This window comes from Python bivittatus, unplaced genomic scaffold, assembly GCF_059951505.1.
Source record: "Python bivittatus isolate LINGU-HERP-01145 unplaced genomic scaffold, Pbiv_v1 ctg000330_np1212, whole genome shotgun sequence".
Lineage (NCBI taxonomy): Eukaryota > Metazoa > Chordata > Lepidosauria > Squamata > Pythonidae > Python > Python bivittatus.
In genome coordinates this window covers 48,831,529-48,847,245 of record NW_028277058.1, presented here as the reverse complement: position 1 = coordinate 48,847,245, position 15,717 = coordinate 48,831,529, and the positions used below count along the sequence as shown (strand labels likewise).

The 15,717-nt window shown below is 39.8% G+C and overlaps 1 protein-coding gene across 1 annotated transcript in view; it reads left to right on the top strand.

Annotated features, from left to right (window-relative positions):
• Positions 1 to 15,717, top strand: part of LOC103065483 (sodium- and chloride-dependent GABA transporter 2) — a 65,017-nt gene that overhangs the window by 12,785 nt on the left and 36,515 nt on the right. The window contains exons 3-6 of the mRNA XM_007429501.3: positions 6,939 to 7,073; positions 9,552 to 9,692; positions 10,629 to 10,710; positions 12,932 to 13,064. Of these exons, the coding sequence (XP_007429563.1) occupies positions 6,939 to 7,073; positions 9,552 to 9,692; positions 10,629 to 10,710; positions 12,932 to 13,064 (491 nt within the window). The remainder of the gene's footprint in view (positions 1 to 6,938; positions 7,074 to 9,551; positions 9,693 to 10,628; positions 10,711 to 12,931; positions 13,065 to 15,717) is intronic.

Below are 15,717 nucleotides of genomic sequence, written 5' to 3'. Positions count from 1 at the left end.
TTTATTTCTTGATTTATTTACCACAAATTACAGTTATAAAGCTGGCAGAGTCCCAACAGCACCCAATGGCACTGAGGCCCACTCTGAGCTTTGTAAGAGCAGATGGTGGACAGCACTAAGATGCCATTTAAATTTTCCATAATGCCCATAGAGATGTTGCTTTTGAGCATTGTAGGAAATCTAACAAAGCAGCTTATCAGGTAAACCCCAAGCAGGGGGTCTTCAGTCTTGGAGCCCATCTACATTGGTCAGTTGTCTGGGCACATATCCTGTTCTTTGTTTTCCTTCAACTCCCATTCTGAATACTAGCACACGTTTTTACACCTGTTCTTAAAATTGCCTGCAGACTATTCTAGCCAAAGCAGCCATTCCATCCAATCTCACACAAACAACCTGGAATTACACTTCACAGGAGGGTTAATACCCAGTCCCATTTTTTTTGCTGGGAATTCATGCCTGACCCCCTGCTTCATTAAGTATTAGCAGTTTTGGAGCAAATTATGGATTTGGACAGGATTTTCAGTGAGAAACGAGTAAGATCCCCTCCCCTCCCATCAGAGTTGATCCAGATTAGGCTTGCTGCCTTTTTGTTTTCAAGGAATTGTTTCTTAATTAGGATCAAGGGAGAGTGTTCCTTCTTTAAGTTAATAAGGAATGTGGTTGTTCTTTTGGCGGTCATGCACCATAAATGCAAAAACTAACTTTAACCTACCAGCTTTTTAAATTGTTGGAGAATTTATCATTATCCAGCTTTACTGTTTTATTTTAATCAGGGGTGTTTCTTTTAATTTTATTTTAATTGGGGGGGGGGGTCTGCAGGGTGTGAAAAAAGTCAAGATAGGAGCCTCAACAGTGCAATTGAAGATTTACCACAATGCATATAAAAACCAGTGGAGCTTTGATTGCTCTATTGTGGCCACCGCTTTGACCATCTTGACCACATCTGTGGATATCCCTGATTTTAATGCTGTATTTTAATATTCAGATTAAGTTACTCATGAGCAGTGCAATCACCATCAGTGATGGCTAACTTAAAACCTATTAAAGTTAATGGGATTAATGCTGAATGCTATCTATGAATTCTAGAAATTTGAGGGCAGTAAATAAACACTATAAGTATACAAGAAATCTTTTTAAAAAATGACAGTGTATTTCAGTAAAGTACTGACACAAATAATATGTTATATAACATGCCCTGTTTTGGAGCCTTTTGGTTTGCAAAATTCATCCAGTTCAGCATCGCACCCCCTTGACTTTTCTGGGAAAGAAAGCAATTGGTTATAAGCATCTTTTCTTACAAAGGGATATGCCCTGAATCTTCATATCTACATTACATATAGCTTCCTTTTCTATTTCTAAGGTTGAGCTCTTATTTTAAAATATTTTGTTATCCGTTGTTTGTCCTTTAAAATTCGAGATGCTAAGCAGCCCAGGTGTCTTCAGTGTGTGACAATGGGGAACTAGCAAGGGATGGAAAATAGTGGTTGCATAGGGGAAAACATGGCCAACTGTCAAGCCTTAAAAATCAAATCAATCAAGGAACAGAGAAGCCTCTCTTCTTGTAGAAATAACAGGGTTTCATAGATTATTTATATCCGGCACCCTTATATGTGAAAAAAAAAAGGTACAGAACAAGAAAGTTCTTTGAGTTGTAAAAAAATGCTTTGAATGTTTTTGTGTTACTGATTTTTAAAAAAAATATGGAAAATTGTTGCTTGTTAGGATAAATAAAAACACCTTAAATTGGTACAGTGCTTCAGTTTTTCGAAGTGCATCATTTACACTGTTTCCAGTAAGAAGATGTGAACTACATTAAGAAGTGAACTTCTGTCACTTGAAGCTGAATTGAACAATATATTTCTACCCCACTGTCCCTGAATTTCCTGGGCATCATTTGAACTGTCTCAGGTTGCACTTTTCTCAGTCCAGGACCATTTGAACCAAAGTTTACTCCCCTACCCCCCACCCCACCCCCAATACTTGTGTGAGTATGCACCCCTCTTGAGTCAGAATTACCCGTTGTCCACTATCTGCCTTGGATTCTTACTCATGAAAGAGCATACCATAATATCTGATAGCCTACAAAGTGCCATAGCAGTGATGGACAATCTGCCCCCAGGTTTACATGAGGCTCCTTTGCAAGTCAATTCAGACTTTTGGCAAGAGGTTGGTAGGATGGTGACATCAGAGTTCTGTGAATGCCTTTGCCCCCTTCTGGTTCCTAAATCACATGAGAATATGAGATCTGGTATGGTCTTCATTTTTAAGCAAACTTTAACCCATTCATGTGCGTTAGCAGGAGTTATTCTTTAGATTCCAAGCATTGGAAGATTTTGTAGTTCTCATTTCAAATTTGTTTCAAAAGGCTTAGATCAAAAAAGTTGCATAGAAAAATAAGTGTGAAATGTTTGAATACGCATGCACAAGTGTTTCAGTGTAAGGCTATTCCAATGAATTGGCTTATTAAACTCAAGAAGCCAACCTAAGGAGTGGATTATGTTGACTGATTTTTATCTCCCCATTATAAGTTAGAAGGCTTAATATCTCTGGAAGCTTCTCTTTATCATTCAAAATAGTCCTGACAGGGGAGGAAATCCATTGTCTTGAGCTAAATGTGTCTAAATCTCTTCCTCTCTATTTTAAACTTGGGGGAATTTTCTAGGACAAGCGTTTTATTTCTTCACTTCTCTAGGATTGGCCACCTTCCCTTACCTCAATCATCCTTTCTTATCTGCTGGCTTCTAGATGTGTTGGGACTCACAGCCGTCACATCTAAAAGGTACCAGATTTGGGAATAACTGTTCTGATGGTAGCCATTGGTACCAAGAGGACACCACCGCCACAGATCCCAGTAACAGGTGCTGACAGTAGTTGATCCACCTATCTAGCAAAAGATGCTGGAATAATTGTATTAATTTTTTAGCAACTACTTGTGTTTTGAGTTTGCAAGTTGGGAAACAACACTTTCTCTCCCAGTAAAGTGCTTCTTCTGGGGAAATCTGGGGAAAATGTATCAGTGGAACAGTGATGACTCTGTCTTCTTTTCCCCAATATCCTGGGACTGAAAATCAACACTTTCTAGAGAAAGGGCCTGCCCGTGGCTCTATTTTTGGCATGGAAATGTTTTCAGCCCTGTAAGGTGAAATAATTTGCAGTTAAGAGGCAGTGACGCTCATCTTGACCAGGTCTATTGATGTGACAATTGCAGCGACGGTTTTGAGTGGGATTTTCAATCAGAAGAATGAATCATTTTCTTTTCTTCTGTTAAGAGACTTGGTACACTTTTGAAACAAATGCATGTTTAAAATCCTTTTCAAGTGCATACCTATGTTGTTAGTGTTAAAAAGCAAGGGCAGTGATCTGCCACAGCAATCGTTCCCCTGTGTGAGTGTGTGTATGTATGTGTGTATTTGAAGAGGTTAGTTCTCACTTAGGGAATGACTGGGGAATTATACTCCCTATTTTTTTTTTCTGCCTTTAATCTGACTTTCTGGAAGCTTGTAGGAACAAGTAAAGAGGACTGTACAGATGGAGTTCTCATAGAGGAGATTTTGATATCTGGCCTGAATTTGCTTGGATTTGTTTCATAGACCTACCTAACCCGCTTTCCCATCCTAACAGCATGAAGCGGATTAGCTAGTTTCACACTGCCCTCTGTTTTTGTTTTCTGTTTTTCTCTTACTCTCATGCTTTCAGATGAGATTTAAAAAGAGAGTTCTTTTTTAGTTTTTTTTTTATAAACCTGGAATGTTCCTAGCTTTGCATTTGCTTCCCCCTCTGCTTCTATAAAGGAACTCTCTCTCTCTCGGGTTAGAGTCTACTGAACTGTTTTTCTTGCTAACAAATGTGTTCCAATCTCACAACAGTTTCTCACAGACTTCATACATAGATTGAGAACCAGAGGACCCAATGGTATCACTGGGGTGGAAAAAGGAGAGACAAATACAGCTCTTTCTTATGATGGGCTTTTGGAAGAAAAAGGGTAATACCGCATTAGGGATGTGTGAATCAGGTCCAACTTGAAGTTCACATAGAGCCAAGAAATCATTTTGATGCAGAAATGGATGGGGAGAGTAGGAGGAGGGTGTGCTATGTACATAGCCTTGAGCTTCTGAAAGAAAGGCAGGCTAGACATTTAATAGGTAAATAAATAATATAAAACCAAATTGTACCAGATTGCCAGATCCAACCAAATTCAGGTGGATCTGATTCAGGTTCTCATAATGTCTGTGGGCATGCATGGGAAATCTCTGAATTGGTCTGAATTGGCCCAAATTCATTTGAGCACATTCAATTCAGTAAATGGGTTCACTTTACTGATTTGATTCATCCAGTTGATCCAAACATTTGAACTGGGCAAATTTTCATGGAGTCAGATTCAAACATTTGAATATTGGCATATCCATAGCACTTGCTTCAAGGAAGACAAGATGTTTGGAGACTGAGGGAGAACAGGACACATTGCCCTGCCTATCCCCACCATCATTCATGCCAAGTTGCATAATGTTTAAAAATCCAGAGTTCTGACATGTGATGCAGAAAATCTTTCAAGGGCAAATCTGATAGGAAAAATACAACAGCACATTAGATAACTCATAATTTTCTCTTCCTTTCCTATTTATTATTTATTAATATTTTATTTGTCATTAATACATTTATTAACTACTTTATTCGATTAATATTCTCTCTCTCTGCCCGGAGCACACTCAGGGTGGAAAGAATGAAAACCTGATTTTGCTGCCTTATCCTGTTGGATAAGGATATCCCCGTCTATCCCTATTTACTTAGGATCTTAAGATTCCAGGATTCTCCCCACTTGCTTTTCAGGATCTTGAGCAGAGAGGCTATGAGTCACAAGGTCTATTCGTAGGACTTCTTTGCAGTCAGCTCTACTTTCTAAAATTTCAACCCCAAAGTCCTACAAATTTCAGTGTCTGTGAGGTTGGGTACACATATCGTATTAACCTACTATTATTTAACTATGGTCTGTAGAATATGATAAGTTGGTGTTGCAGGGTTAATATTTTGCCTAAGAAGAAGCTATAGTTTCTAGACTGCAATGGCTGGATTCACACAATATGTTAAGTTTCTCTCTCTCTCTCTCTCTCTCTCTCTCTCACACACACACACACACACACACTCACTCACTCACTCACACACACACACATGGGGGGGATTTTATGACTTCCTGGGTGGTGTGTACTCACCCATTATAGTTTATGAATCATTTTTATAACTTAGTGTTAATGCATGAAGCAGGACATTGTGGCTTGCTGAATAAATGATGGCTTGGTACAGGGGAAGTCCATTCTCTCACATCTTGTTGATTTTACACAGTGATTTATTTTTAATTTAAAAAAAAATCTGAAAAGATTTTGAAGTGGCTAAAATCTTGCTAATTGTAGGAAAAATCATCAAAGCAACATCTTATATGATTTCATTTGAGAGCTGAAACCTTGTACAATCCTATGCTAAAAGACTAAATCTTATAAGCTTTCAGACATTCTTTTTAAAGGTTAATTTGGAGTTTCCGTTCTCACTTCCTGGGAATGCTATTGAGTGCCAGTCCACAACTTAGTACAATGATGCTTGAACCCAGCCTTTGTTTTAAATCTTTCAGTTTTGGTCATAATGTGTTTATCATGTATTTATTTTGTTTTATTATCTCAACTGATATGGCCACCCATCTCAAATTCATGACTGGGCACCTGTGAGGAATACAAGTTTTCAGGTGAATGGGAATGCATAAATTCAATTGCAACATAAGGAATTTACAACAGAATTTATGCATTCCCATTCATCTGAAAACTTGTATTCCTCACACACCTAACAATAATTAAAACAGCATCAGCAACATAAACCAATGAAGACAACAGCACACATGTAATGCATGGCTGAGGTGAAAAACAAAACCAACAACAAATCAACACAGCCGTTGTATGGGGTCTGCCACACATCCAGATCTCCACACCTGGTATCAACCATGTTTTTAAGGCCTTGTGAAAGGCTGACAGAGTCAGGGCCAATCTAATCTCTGGGGGAATGATGTTCCAAAGGATGGCCACCAGACCTGATGATGATGACGTTATCTTTAGTTTCATTTATTTCCCATATCACAGTGGTTTTTACAAGAAAGTTGTGGTGTAAGAACACTAAAAGTAAAATCATGTACTTCAGAGATTCCTTGAAGTTTCTCTCACTGTTGCTAGCCAAGATGCAAAATGCTGTGCTAAGACTACAGCGTCCAGCCACTTCATAAAGAGGGATTTCGTTTTGCTTATGGGGTTGGCTTAGTCATCCCATTTGTGAAAGTGAGGTGTGCTACACTCAGTGCTTTGGAGACGGACCCACTACAATTTCGACTACAGTTTCCCTTTGTAGCAGGAATAAAATCTAGTGAAAATATCCTAAATTCTGCCTTTGAGTTTACCTCTGGGGGCCGCTCTAAGCAGTACTAAATTTGCAAAATGTTTTGAACACACCAGAGGGCTATCAAGGTGTCAGATATTGCTATTAGCAGCAGCAATGTAATTTGACAAAATGGTTTTAGATTACTGCACAAGTCATCATCTTTCAGGAAACTTCTACCACTATTATATGGAACTTATTACTGTCATAAAACTCCCCCCCCCCCCCAAAAGGTTGCTATCCAATATCTAATTAGATGGAAGGAAGCCATACAGAGCTCAGTGGGACTTCAGTAAGGCTGATTGCATTATGGCAGCATTGTAACTTATAGAATGTTCTCTTTGAAGCAGTGTTTCTCAACCTTAGCTACTTTAAGATGAATGGACTTCAACTTCCAGAATTCCCCAGCCAGCCATGCTGGCTGGGGAATTCTGGGAACTGAAGTCCACTCATCTTAAAGTTGCCAAGGTTGAGAAACACTGCTTTAAGTTCTGGCCATGTAACACATCTCTCTGCTTCTGAACCTGTAGGTGCCTTCTTCATTCCCTACCTCATCTTCCTTTTCACCTGTGGAATTCCAGTGTTTTTCCTGGAGACGGCCCTGGGACAGTATACCAGTCAGGGAGGGGTCACTTCCTGGAGGAGGCTATGCCCTCTTTTTGAAGGTATGTCAAATTTTATGGACCAAGCTGGTTGACTGAATCTAATTTTATATGAAAGAACTATCTTACCAAACTGGGAAAATTCTTCATTCCACCACCACCCTGTTCAATTTTACAAGGATTCCATTGCTTTTTTTATAACCACCCCCCATCTCTTCCCCCATTAATCTTGCCAAAGATAATATGGAATTATGGTGCAATCCCTTTTGATTGGTAGCGAAGAAACCTTCCATCTGAAAAGATGTCCAGTCAGGTCTAAACTGATGAAGATGCTAAGCATGTGTCAGCATCTGAAGGTTTTTTTAATGTTTAAGTATTATTCATGGCTCTCTCCCTAATAAGAACTTGGATCAAAGCAGCTGGGAAGTGACCTTTGAGTCATTCCTTTGATGTTGTATAATTCTTTTTAGAAATCAAACTGGGTAACGTGTTAGCTCCTCTTAGCCCTTTTTGCCACTTGCAATTTAAATTGACACCTAAACACCACTTAACTTACCTAGTCACCCTGTGGCTTGACTACTGCAAAGTGCTGTGCTTGGGGCTTACCTTGACAACCATCCAGAAGCTTCTACTGGTCCAGAATGCGGTGGAGCAAGCAGTAATGGGCATGCCTTGGCGTGCCCATGTAACACCTCTGCTTCACAAACTGCACTGGTTACCGGTTTACTTCCAGGTGCAACTCAAATTGCTGGTTGTTACCTATAAAGCCCTATATAGCATAGGGCCTGGTTACTTGAGGGACTGCCTGTTTCCCATAACATCTGCCTGGCCAATTTGATCCTGCAGGGTTGGCGCACTCCAGCTTCCTTCAATTAAACAATGTCATCTCTCAGGACCCCAGAAGCGCACCTTCTCTGCCTGCCCTCTGGAATGAGGTTCCCCCCCAAGATCCAGATGGCCCCCACTCTGCTGTTGTTTAGAAGAGCCGTGAAGACCTGGCTCTTCACTCAGGCCTTTGGTGAGGGAGAGTGAGATCCCTTGCTTCTTCATGCTTGCCATCTTTTATCTTTATCTTTTATGATTTATTGATTATATTGTAATTTCTTTGATTTTTGTGAGCCACCCAGAGTCGTTAAGAGTCAGGCAGCATACAAGTTAATTGAATTGAATTGAATTGAATTGAATTGAATTATCTCATTCCACACCTATGTTTTTAAAGTCTTGTGTCAGTCCTTCCCATTCCAGAAAATAATCAGTATGTCTTTTTGGGGGGTGGGGGGAAGCAGAGAAAACAAACCTGTAATTGTTACATGGTACCATAGGCACAAAGCGGGTAAGTGGGACAAGTGATCAATGTTGTAAAGTAAAATCCATCCCTCTTGTATGTAATGGGTGAAGCCTGCATTATGACATCATTTTGGCATAATCATGACTACCTGAATGTTTGTTTGGCTAAGCATGTGGTGCAAACCCATTGTAGTTTGTAAGTCAGGGTTTATGTTCTATCATACAGGGTGACCTTAGCCAAATGGGGCTTATTAAATAAACCAGAGTTAAGCACAATACGTGAACTCTGTGAGCATATTCTGGGAAGTTTCTAACATCAAATTTGTGTCTGATATTAGAACAGTTTATTTGCTTGTCCAGATAGGGGTCTGTTGTCCTATCTACTCTACTGCAGGACACTGATAAAAAATGGTGGTATAAAGCAAATTAGAACTTTTGAGAGTGTCTTAAAAATAATAATTGTGACAGACTCCATGGGAATATTCTGTATTTTCTCAGGAGGAAAATGTACCTGAGGCATAAAGCAAACACATGAACAGGCTCTTGGAACAAATATTTATTTCTTTTATAACATCAAGATATGCTACTTCAGCAGAAAAAAAAAAAAGGACTAATACTCCCAACCCCATTCTAGAATATCATTTGGATCCTAAAAGTCTAGGAGCATAGTTGCCACTCTGCTTCTAGCCAGAATTGGGTACTGCTCATTCTCCCAGGAATTGCTACCCTTACTATTTGATTAAAAAAACCCCAAATACCTTAATCTAAGGGGGGGGGGGGGAAAGTGCTGAACATACAGAATGGAGTGAAATGTGGTAGAGATAATTTAAAATGCTTACAAGAAAAGGTCTGGCAATTTTAGTTCAGATTGCCGGGTCTTGTCTTTGCCACCTACGGCACACAAAGAAATGGAAATGACTGCAGTTACTTCTAAAGCACGACAAGAACTGGCTGCAGAAACAATGTATAAGCAAGTTCTATATGCAAGATGGAACAAGTGACCTTTCCCAGACCACTGAGTGAATATTGGTTCCAAATCTGTCCTTTTCTGAACTTTGTTAACATACGAAGGAATAAGATAATCAAAGATTATCTTGGTATGGCCATTTTGACCATTCTTTCCTTCCAAATGTTAAGCCTGCTAGAGCTTAAGATGGGATCTTGCTACGCTTTGCAGATCTTTATTTAAGAAGGGCTCATGTTAATTTGTTTTTAATATGTATTTTTTGTTCCTGTTTTTTTTTCTTTCTGTAGGGATTGGGTATGCTTCTCAAGTGATTGTGGTACTCCTTAATTTCTATTACATTATTGTCCTGGCTTGGGCCTTGTTTTACCTCTTCAGTTCATTCACCATAGACCTCCCGTGGGGCAGCTGTGATCATGAATGGAATACAGGTAATGTGGCAGCCTGTTCCATGTCCTTCTACAAGGCCTCTAGCTAGTCTTTCTCTGAAGAGAATATATTTTTTTAATCAGTTGTCATTAATATTACCACATGCTCTGTTGCATCTGCCTTTCATGCTTCCAGACTCACTCATTATTTATTTCCTTAATCTCCTACCTCGCCTCTTTGCATAACCCCCATTATAAAAATAAGTGTTCAGGAGAGATATGAAAGAAATCTGTTTGCAACAGACACTGCACAGAATAGCTAGCATCTGATTTTCATAGAAGAATAGAGTTTGAAGGGGCCTAAATCTCATCCCCTACCTGCTCCATGCAAGAATCCAAATTAAAACAGCCATGAGAAGTTTAGCCATGACTGGTTTCTCTCTCTTGCCAACTTCGTTTGGTGAAAAACAAAAACAAAACCCATTTCTTTCTGAAAGATGTGTTGGAAGCGGGGAATATGTTTCTGAAAACTGAGGACAAAAAACTTTCAGGTGTTGGTTTTAAAAAGCCTTATTAAACACAACCCATTTTTTCAACAGATGAGGAGAACTGTGTTCTTAGGTGGAAATACAGCCATGACTGAAATGGCCTCAATTTTTGTGTATCGTTTACAGCACGAAGAACAAATCTGTGGCCTTAAAAAAATGGATTTGATACAATATTTGACTTAATTGAAAGGCTCTCTGCAAGTGACTGCTTTCAACAATGTCATTTTCCTCATCTGTCCACTGGTGGGGAAAAGGGAAGTATGAGAAGAAAAAGCCCTCCCCTCTTTTGGTTCTGGTCCTATCTTCCATTGGCATAAGGCCCTTCATATAAAAAATGTTCCTGCTTAATAGAACTTGCAATTCTATTGCTTCTCTTTGCTAAAGATAATTGGTTATACTCCACAGTATATTTTATTGGATGCATTAAAAGTCTGTGTGGTTTGCTTTACAGAGAATTGTGTGGAATTCCAGAAGAATTCCTCTCTAAATGTGACTGTGGAAAATGCCACCTCTCCTGTCATTGAATTTTGGGAGTAAGTGAAAATCTTAGCTCTTTCTTCCAAGGAGTTTCTCTTTTTCCAATAGTTACCATCAGCAATGCATGCCCTTTTTCCACTGGATGCACTAGTGTTGATTCTTCCTGTTGCTTGTCACTGGCGTGGTAGGCATCTCTGTTATCTGAGGCATCAATGAAAGGTTGCCATAAAGTAGGCAGCAGTAAAATGAATAGGCCTACCATACTCAGTAGGCAATTCTTAAGCTTGTGAAACAGACAGAAGGTTTAACTTGCTGACGAGGTTTGGCCTAGCACATCCTTTGTAAGAGAACTCAAAGGTGGTATATTACTATGAGAACTAAATGGTTATTCATTGCTTCTCAGTATTGAATTGTTATAAGAAAAGTTCTGAATGGATCTGACCATATAAAAAGAAGATGACAACGTGAGACTCTCTAGGAAGAGAGAGAGAGAGAGAGAGATGAGTAAGGCATCTTCAAGGAGTGGCTGCCCTTCTGGAGATGTTGAGCTCAGTGTTTAAGCTCAGTGTTTCCCTTTATGCTTAGCCTGCATATGTTCAACCATCACAAATATTACAAAATGCCAAAAGTCCCTTCACTAATTTCTTTCCAGATGAAACCAAAATCAAGCAAAGGTGCCTTCCTGGAACATCATACCTGTAACTTTATGCAGTAATGTTGTAACAATGGCTATAAACCCCTCAGAACATCAGCTTATTTTTAAAGAGACAAATGAATCTCAGGGAATAATTACTGCCCCACCTTCAGGTGCAGGATCTGCCAGACTGTGTTAATTAGGCAGGGCATTTTGCCACCTGAAAATAAAGATAAGATGACCACTACTCCCTTTTGCATATACTGTAGGGAGTCAAGAGACGTCAAACATTAGGTTGGCTATCTCTGAGGATGGCACCTAACAGGGCAGGGGCAGGGCCTGTCAGTGTCTCAAGATGGAACACTGGAGCACTATTTTAATCAATTGCTTACGATCTGGGGGCAGGGCAGGGGCTAATCCAGATCACAAAGCAGTGTGCACAGGGTGGTTGCAGTCTGGCTTCCTCAGGCCTGAACAGGTAGTCCTTGCTTAACAACTATTTGTTTAGTGACCGTTTGAGGTTATGACAGAACTAAAAAAGTGATTTACAACTAGTGCCCAAAATTACGACCGTTGCAGTGCCCCCATGATCACATGATTGTGATCCGGGCACTTGGCAACCAGCTCACATTTATGACAGTTGAGGTGTCCTAGGGTCACGTGATCATCATTTGCAACCTTCCCAGCCGGCTTCCAGCAACCAAAATCAATGGAGAACTGCATGATTCACTTAATGACTACATGATTTGCTTAATGACCACCACAAAAAAGCTCATAAAATTGGGTTGGGTCACATGATGATTAACTTAATGACTGCATCACTTAGCGACCTAAATTCCCATCCTAATTGTGGTTGTTAAGTGAGGACTACCTGTATTATTTCTAACTACAGTCTGTATATGCATATGTGTCCTGTTTGGGATGGCTGAGGAGAGAAGAATTAAATCCTCCCCAACATATGCTGTAGTTTTTAGCCAATCAAGACTCTGTACTTATTTTATAGTACATAAATGTGGAGATTGACCCTAACAGTTGTTTTCACAACATTCTGTGAAATCCCGATTCCTCTGCAGCTTATTTTTTAATGTTTCCAGAGCTGGGCTGCAGAAAGAGGGTCTGTTTTTCAGTAGTTCAGAACTTATATAGATGACAAATAGATTAAGATGCAGCTGTGGTGGCATTCTGTTTTCATTATTTGGGGGAAATCTTTACAGAAAGAAGGAATCTGCCATCACCAAAAAAAAAAAAGTTAATCTGATGGAAAATAGCCTGAGCCCTTGATTCCTTTCCCTTAAAGTCAGGGACTTTACTTTTCCCTGAAAGCCATGTTTCTCAACCGTGGGAACTTTAAAATGTGTAGTCTTCAACTCCCAGAATTCCCTAGCCAGTCATGTCTTAGAGGATTTGTGAGTAATGGTTGAGCTCTGAAAGTCTGGAAAGAATCCTGGGGAATGTGATTTTCCCCAAGTAGTTACCTATCAGATGTGTGTCCAACACATCTGGAAGGGGCCAGCCAGGTGAAGGCTGTTTGGAAAACACCATGTAGAAATACATTGTGCAGAAAGTGGCAAGGTAGGGGACTGCTTTTTCCAGAGCTACAAATGAAATCAAAAGAATTGAGTGAGGGCAATTTTCATTCACAGGAGAAGAGTGTTAAACATTTCTGATGGCATAGAACATTTGGGCACAGTGCGCTGGGAACTGGCACTCTGCCTTCTTCTGGCCTGGATCATCTGCTATTTCTGCATTTGGAAAGGAGTTAAGTCTACAGGCAAGGTAAGCTTCTTCATTTATTTTCTAACTTCTAGACATCTTAAATGATGATTCCTTAGAATAGTTTATCTTGGAACCAAATAAAGGGGACTGCTCCTCTGGTCCTTTTACAATAACAGCTGTGGCTGTCGGGGCTAGTATATTTGAGCTGCAAAAATCCAGACAACCACTATGTGGCAGAAAAGTATTCTTTGTGCTATCTAGTGATGACCTTTGCAGTTCAGATGTCATGGGTTAAGAGGACCTGCTCTTTTATGGATTGCCAAATGGTTAAAAAACGGAAAGCAATGAGCAGGAATAAATGGGCCATTTTCTTAACAGAGGGAAGTAAGAAGTACTCAAGGATCTGTGTTGGGACCTGTACTTATTAACTTGTTTATAAATGGTCTTGATTTAGGGATAAGCATTGAGCTGGATTAGTTCATAGGTGACACTAAAATATCGGATTGTGACAGTTCCAGAAAGGTCCCTTTGAAATCGGTAAATAGTCAAGCAAATGGCAAGTTTAGTTCAACTTAGTAGCCAGTGATGCACATGGGGGCACCTCCCCTCCCCTAATTTCCCATATGCATGGATAGAGTCTGAATAGTCTGAAGCCAACCAGGGAAAGATTTGGGGGCCATAAGGGAGAGATCAGTGACGATGTCAATTCAGTGTGCAGCTGCTAGAAAAAAGGCAGATTTCGTGCTTGGGATTATTCTGAGAGGGATTGAAATTTTTTAAAAACGCTGAATTGCAATGCCTTTATACAAACCTATGGTACACCCACATTTGAAATGCTGGGTACAGTTCTGGTTACCACTTTTGCAAAAGGATATAACAGAGCTGGAGAAAGTGAAGAAGCAACCAAAATGATCAGCTTCCCTACCCAAACAAGGATAGAATGTTAGCTTTAGCTTGGAAAAAAGAGAACAATAAAAGTTTATAAATCCATGCAGAGCATAGAGAAAATGGACAGGGAGTTTTTCTCCCTCCCTTAAATGCAACAGTCAGGAGCCATCCAATGAAGCGGCTGGAAGGAGTTTTAGAACAGGAACAAACAAGACAAAACAAAAAAATCTTCACATCAAACCTAAATAACCCATGGAATTCCTTATCACAAGAGATAATGGTAACGGCCACTGAATTGAATGGCTTTAAGGAAAAATTGAATAAATGAGTGGAGGACAGTTATCAAGGGCTATTGATCTTAAAGACCAAGTGTTATCAAGTGTTGGGGCAGCAGTGTGCCTCCAAATTCTAGCTGCAGAGGAGCAGTGATGGGAGGGGAATATGTCTCCTTCTCCTGCTTAGGAGTACCCCGGGGACAATATTTGGTCCCTGTAAGAAATTAAATACTGGGTTAGTGTAGACTTTAGCCTAATCCAGCAAGGTTGTCCTTAGCAAATGCAATACATAATTGTTTGGCCTAAATCACTACTCCAGAGCTGTACAGGAGAACATATGATATGAGCACTTCACTATCCCATCCCTGCATGGATAGGAGATGGTTCAAGAGCCTAGTCTATGTTCCTTTTTTGCCTTTTCAAGATTGTAGCAGCTGGATGTGTGGAAGATATGACTTGTGGTAGGTCATGAAAGATACTCAATACCTAAGCCTAAAGCTTGGACTGAGTGAATAGAGTAACGAAAAGCATACAACTGCAAGCTAATGAGGCTGAACCAAGCTTTTTTTGGGGGGTGGTGGTGGTGGTACCTCTGCTTTGTAAAAAGACCGTTTTTACCTGTCTCCCCCTTACTTTACACAAAATGCTGTGGCCGTTTGGTTTGGGCTTTAAAATATATTGTTCATATGCTCTCTGAGCCATTTCCAAGCAACATTCTGTTTGGAGCAGATGGGAATAGAAAGTAATGAGAAAACAGTCTTCTTCTGATAAAGTGGAAACCACAGTGTGGTTTACTAGATCAAATGGAATAAATGTGCATAGCAGATGCTTCTATAATGTTCCTTTGCTGCAAATGAAAAGGTTGTCCAGGATGGACTTGCCCACAATGGTAAAAGAGGGCTAAGCAGATCAGGTGACCAGGTTTGTGCTAAGCCCCCAAATATGTAAAAAAAAAAAGCATTCTGTGGGCATAAAGATGATGAGGATAATATACAGTCCATAGGAGGAAGGTATACCAAATGTGAAGTCCCATATACAGTTTATTATATAAATTACATTTAATGTTTGAATTGGCTGCCATTTTCTTCTAAACACTTCCTTAGCTCATTGGATGCACAATCTCTGAACATTCCTCAATACAATAACATTTTCTTTGTAAAGATATTATTCAATAAAACATACTGTGATTGACTTATGAGGCTTGACTTTTGGTACACCCTGTGTATACACATGCTATATCTACACACCCTGTGTCCATACACCCTGTGTACACACACTCATAGGCCCTGGTCTACCATAAAGTAGAAAAATACCGTAAAGTATCTACCTTGGATGTTAGATGCCATTAGTGATGGTTCCTGTCTTCATTCCCCAATCTCAGCTGTTGTGAGATGTCCTAGTAGCAATATAGTTGTTTTGTGACTGGCCTGGTTTAACCGACTACCAAGATTCTTTGTTGAGCTTGGTACAAGGATGGACTTTGGCTGCTGACCATGTTTTGCTTGTCTTAAAGTCATTATTGATGTTTTATATGTTTGCATATTGATTTT